The sequence below is a fragment of the Colletotrichum chrysophilum genome (genome assembly GCF_026319265.1).
Source record: "Colletotrichum chrysophilum strain AFK26 chromosome Unknown scaffold_81, whole genome shotgun sequence".
Classification (NCBI taxonomy): domain Eukaryota; kingdom Fungi; phylum Ascomycota; class Sordariomycetes; order Glomerellales; family Glomerellaceae; genus Colletotrichum; species Colletotrichum chrysophilum.
This window is the reverse complement of record NW_026517368.1, coordinates 29,191-35,190: the sequence shown is the minus strand read 5'-3', so window position 1 is coordinate 35,190 and position 6,000 is coordinate 29,191. Positions and strand designations below refer to the sequence as shown.

General features: G+C 52.5%; 1 protein-coding gene across 1 annotated transcript; it reads right to left on the bottom strand.

The window, feature by feature from the left end:
* Window positions 1-2,567: 2,567 nt before the first annotated feature.
* Window positions 2,568-5,927, bottom strand: COL26b_008882 (uncharacterized protein; the record flags this gene model as incomplete). Its single annotated transcript, XM_053181628.1, has 6 exons — window positions 2,568-3,561; window positions 3,612-3,878; window positions 3,965-4,076; window positions 4,127-5,287; window positions 5,352-5,550; window positions 5,607-5,927. The coding sequence occupies 6 exons, from the start codon at window positions 5,925-5,927 to the stop codon at window positions 2,568-2,570; spliced, it is 3,054 nt and encodes a 1,017-aa protein (XP_053034386.1).
* Window positions 5,928-6,000: the final 73 nt, after the last annotated feature.

The following is a 6,000-nucleotide window of genomic DNA, read 5'->3' as shown; positions in this document are numbered from 1 at the left end:
GACAGCTGAAAATATGACGATGCTAGGTGGACAAGCCGACGTTGGGCAGCGGGAAGTGGGAATGGGTTGTGTGAAGGAGCAGAACATTGGTGCTTATCCGATGGGAGCAATCGGCTTGGCCCATCGTCACGGCTGCCACACACCATACACACATTTCAATGCTCCCACACTTACCGGCAGGTTGGTCTCATCGTAGGCGTCATTCAGGAAGAGGCAGTCTGGACAAATGCTCCCATCCTGCGTCACCGCGCGCAATGAGGCAACTCACTCCAATTCGGTACGACCTTCGTCATCACCAACATTGTCCACCATACACATATCGTCTGCAAATTCTTCAACTCGCATCGTGTTGAGATGCACTCGCCACATTGCTCGGCTAAAACAGCGTAGCTCTGGACAATCATCGTTCGCCACAGCCATTATCATTGGCCCTCTTGCCCTGACAGCGCGCTTTCTGGAACAAGAAGCACGCTGTGGCTTCATTGTGCCTCTAGTTTTCCGGCCCACACACCCACACCCACACACAAAGGATGCCGACCCAAGGCCATCGTTCTATGCCACGGATAATTGTTCTTCGCCGCTGCTAGCATCCGCGCTAAGCCAAACGGCGCTCACGACACGCAGGTGAAGGAGGACCAACTGTCTCTGGCAATCGCTCAACCAGGTCTGGCGCAATTGGGCGACCGCCACGGGGCCATGTCCGCCATGTTTGCTAAATAACTATGACCATCATTGGTGGCCGGCGACGCTGCGGGTTGCCGTTCCTGGACTCGACCGCCTCGCAACGTCCGCTCTACCACGCCACGTTGAGTCATGATGGGCGGGCGGTCTTTGTTCGGGCGCGGCTCTTTGCGCGTCGAAGCGCAATTCTTCAGGGACGGAGAATATCCCGCAGAATCACTGCCGCCGCACCGGCAACATGATGATTGGCGAGCCCTTCATCGTTGGGATCGTGAAAGCAACAAGCTTTTGACTTCCAAACGCCCCGTTGTTGATCTCAACGGTCTTCAATTCTTGCTTCCGGGGTGACTGCTTGGGTCCGCCTCCTGGCACCGGCTTGTCTCCGTCGTGGCCCGAACCTCATAAAAGTCAGGAAGACTTGGGCAAGCTGATGAGTACGGTGGTACGCTACCAGTGGGAGGGCACGCCGGTGGTGATGGCGCCCCGTAGGCATGCTCACCGGCCGTGCCTCGGGATGTCGATCGGCGCCGATCCTGCGGCGAGTTTCTTGGAACGCTCTCGGCACCACGGCTTTAGCTCGGTTGAAATGTGCAACCTCGTATGCAGTCATGGCAGTTTGTGGCATGGTAAGACTGTGGCGCGGGCGAAGCGAGAACCAGGGCCCTCGTCTCGATCTTGCATCTTGGTTCAGTTGATCTTCGGAGGTTATCGGTAGTTGGGGTTCGACAAAATCTTGGATTGGCCTGGCCATCCGCTGATCGCTGTTGTGATGGTTTGTCAGCTCAACGACTTCGTTGACCGTCTTCGTGGGAACACGAGGGCATTGAAGCGTCAAGCCAGGCCAATTCAGAGCCAACGTAACAGGGTGGTGAATCAAATGAGGCATTTTCAAGATGTTCTGGTTCTCATAACTGCCATACATACAAGAGCAAGGCGTCGCCACTCGCAGAAGTTCGACTTTCACGCTCCCGGTGTTAGCATTGCTTTCATCCGGAGCCTAAAATTCTCATAACTGCGTGGGAACAATTCCGGTCAGCGGACTACAGCTACATCACGAACTACGAATCACAGGGGAAAGAAGATGATGCATCTGTGAAAAGGTTCATTGATTCCTTTCTAGTTCATCTGGATGACTTCTTAATGAAGTATATAGTCAGCTAGATGCGGATGTTCTTTGCCATAGGCCTATTCAAGACAAATTCCATGGCTAATCGCGTCGTGAAGCAAGCTAAGTCCTATACTGCGAGTTAGGAATATTGGAGACGTTGAATTGGTTGAGATATAAGATATCATGCTCGCCACCGTTAGACCTACTCCTGGTACTATTTTCGTTGAGTGGAACATCCACGCCGACAGCCAGTGATCAGCTGGGCTAGATGGACGTATCGGCGATTAAACAATGCTATCACCTTGGACAAGGACATGGCTGAGCTCCTACCAAACGACTAAGGGTAGTCATGGCAAAGCAATGAGTGACTTGAGACTAAGTTGTGTGCCTTGCTAAACTTCTCACTCGCAAAAACCGTCTTAATTCCTCTCATGGTTCCATCTAAACAGGGCGAGGACCGTTGACGGGCACAGAGCCCGAGGTGCTTTGACCCGTCGCATCAGCGCCTCCAGTGCCGCCTGCAAACCATCCGCCGTATCCTTCAGTCATTTTAAGTAGTCGTGGGTTGAGTTGATTCTCACGGCGATGTTTAGGCGTTTGATTCAAGTCTGGCTTAAAACAAAAGTATCTTTGATATCTCTGATATCCTAGTGAATGTCCATTACAAAGTCGAGGCTCTGAACCTGCTACCTATATACCCTCCTGTAGATATCCCGTTGAATAACAAACAAAACTCCAAACACCGCTCCGAATCACAGATACAGCCTGAATCACCGCCTCATTGTCTATTCCTCGTGTGAATCCTCTCATGCCGCCGACAGTCATTCAGTCTCGCGAACGCCTTGCCGCAGTGCGAACACGCGTACGGCCTCTCTCCAAAGTGACTCCTCTCGTGGCCCTTGAGGTTGATGTTGCGCGTGAAGCTCTTCTTGCAGATTGAGCACTCGAACTTGGCCGTCTCGACGCGCCGGCTCATCTGCGTGAACTGGGACGGCCCCTCGGTCTCCTCGGGGTGGTAGTTCCGCACGTGCCGTTGCCGGTCCTTATTGGAGGAGAAGCCAAAGGGCGCGAAGCCACAGTCCTTGATGAGGCACGGGTACGGCCGGTCGTGGCGGTTCTGGTGGGACTCGCGGTCTTTTTTGTTGCTGAAGCCGTGATAAAAGAACTTGCAGAGGGTGCGGGAGCATTTGAAGAGGTTGGGGCCATAGTAGTCCTCCATCGTGTCGTCGTTTTGTGTCTTTCGGTCCGGCTTGAAGTCCTTTTCGATGAGGGCGCGATGGGATTTGAGGGCGTCTTCGAGGCGGGCGATGCCAACCTTGTTTCGCTCTTCCACAGAGCCGTTTTGGTGGATATAGATATGGTTCCAAAGCCGGAGGAGCAGAGAGTAGAAGGAAAGGTCTTGGAAGGTATCGATGTGCTCGCGGGGGAGGTCTGAAGGGGCATTGGGCTCGGTTAGCGGTTTGAGGTCGTTGTTGTGGGAGGATATGAACTTTTCGAGGGCTTTGTGGAAGGAAGTTGTCGTATTCGGCAGTTGGGAGTTGTTGGGATTGAAGGTAGAGCGGCAAGTTTCAATGACCTTAATGACATGTTTGTACCATTGGGACATTGCGTAGTCTTGGAAGGAGAAGTAACCGTGGAGGATGTGGTCGCGTCGTTCGGATTCCAAGTAGTCGTCGGCGACGAAGCAGCGGAGAGAGAGGTAGCGAAGGCAAAGGGTTGCGAGTTCGCATTGGACGGTCTTTGCGTCAATGTGTTCGGTATCGGCGAGGTATCTGGGGTGCTGTTAGCGTTCTGCCAGCAATGTCGTGATATGGCAACTTACTCCTTAGCCGTGGAATGGATGAGGCGGATGTTGTCCCCCGGCAAGACCTGCACCAAAGAACCCAAGAGATCGGTGACGCCGACGCGGAGCTTGTAGAGGTCAAAGTCAACTACCTCTTCTTCAGGGTTGAAGCAGAGGATTGCTTGGATTTCGTGCAACTTGAGGGGCCGGTGAGCGCAGATGAGCCAGCCAAAAAGTTGCCTTGCGCGGTGCCAGGTTCCTTTCTCTTTGAGACGAGTTTCCAAGGCTCCTAGTAACTTGGAATACCTGAAGTGGTGTCAGCTATTTGTTCAAGCATGGTTGTATCGGTTGTGAGTTCCCGGGAGGAGCTTTCTGCGGAAAGGAAGACGTACATGTCCTTGAGGCCCCTTGGAAGCACCCCTGGTTTCACCTTATCGAGAAGGTCCTTTTTAGTGTCCTGTTCCAGTAGAAACTTCATTGCGAGGTGCGCGTATAGAAATAGACCTGTCACGCCCGTTAGCCATCATCCCACCGCTGCCCAATTTCAAACATACCTTCACTCGTGGTTGAGATCTTGTCTTCAATCTCCTGTATCTCCCGTTCGGACAAGTTGAAGGTGTTTGTTCCATCATCTGTCGGAGCCAGCATTCTTCTTACGTATCTTCGAATGTCCTCCATGTTCTCCTTGGCATTCAACTCAACCTCCGCTGACTTTAGCGACAGGCCGTTCTTATCCATGCTTCTTTCCATATATCGGCGGACTTCCTTACTCGACTGGCTCATGAACATTACCCGTAGCTGTCCCTGATTCAAATCATCAAAAACGTTGACTGCCTTTGTGAAGAAACCAACGGCCTGGGCGATCTCCGCGTTGGCCTTGCTGATCTCCTCGTTGATCTTGCATTCGTCCAGCCCGTCAATAACGACATACTGGCGCAGGTTGTTCTCAAAGAAGACTTCGATCAGAGACTGCGCAACTTCGGGGTTTGTAAGCGTGGAGCCACCCGAATTTGTCATTTTGTCTTCGCAGAGAGGGAGAATGGCTAGGTTTTTGTTTGCAATGTTCTGCTCGGGAGATTTGTCGTCGTCAGGGACCTCGGCCGATTCGACGAGTTGGTGCAAAATCCCCCGCAGGATGCCAAGGTAGCTGTTACATTCAGACTCGTCTGCTTGACAGTAGAAATAACACACTTGTGCTTTGGAAGGCACATCGCGGCCATCCATGGCGAGTTCACGCAAACGGTCCACGATATGGGATGCGAGGACGGACTTGCCCATGCCCCGAGGACCATGGACCCAGATTGTCGACTCTTCGGGAATATCTTCTCGCATCCAATTGGAGACTTCGTCGTGTTGGCGCCAGAGCCATTCGCCATTCTCTGGGCAGACGCTTCGGTCTTTCTGGAATTGCCCGTGAAGCTTGTCGACCTTGGCCGCGATCCACTTTATGATTCTATCCTTCTGGTTGTGTTTACGCTCTTTTTCGTCCTTTTTGAAGGCTCTTCGTAAATCTTGGTAGGCCCCTTCGTAAAATTGGAACCCGGTGTTACGGCTACGGTTGGAATTGGTCCTCGGGTCGCCAAAGCCTGAGTCCATGCGCCGAAGGTATGACCCATGGTCGTCTATGTGCTTGGCGTGGAGCTTGAGAGTCTTCGATAGGTAATCGAACTTGGGGTCCAGGTCTTTCCATGTTGCTCTGTGGAGCTTTGTCCATACTGTTGACCGAATAGGTTAGATTTGCAAGACAGCTCGAAGGGGGGGTTTTAGTGAGTAGCATACGTTGGCTTCGGAGAGAGAAGAGTCTGTAGGTTGCTGCATGGAACTTGAGGATATCTTTGTAAGTGCGCGCCAGGCACTTGATGCTTTCTTGAGATGTCTGAAAAACGCGCAAATGCTCCTGAAAGCGCAAAATGTGGAGACCAAGGCGGTGATAGACGTCAAGGATTTGGTCAAAAGCCCTTTCGTTGAGGCTGGTTGTCTAAGTACAACGTGTCAATGTGACAGTAGCAAAGGGACACGATGGATGTGACACACCTTGAAGAAGAATCTTATAGGGCCCCAGATGCATGCCATGATACTGTCCACTGCTTGAAAATCCAACTTCTCCAGTACAGTTTGCAGGTCACCCATCCCATCAAGAAACCTCTGTAGTCTCTTCATGTTCATCAGGTTCCTCGTGGCCTGTTGCTGGGTCTGCAGGAGATTGAGCTCTTCACAAACGACTTTCTTCCTGCTTTCTTCAAAATCCTCGGCATCTTTGGGGTTGAGAATTGCCTTGAACTTTCTGGCAGCCTTTGCCAGAGAGTCGGCCTCCGCTCCGAAGCGGAGGGTGCCGGATCCGGGGCCGTTGGACATGGCTGTTTTCGCCGGTGGGATTCCGGGGGTGTTTGCTGACTCGGGGCCCGTGGATTACACCAATGCCGCCGCT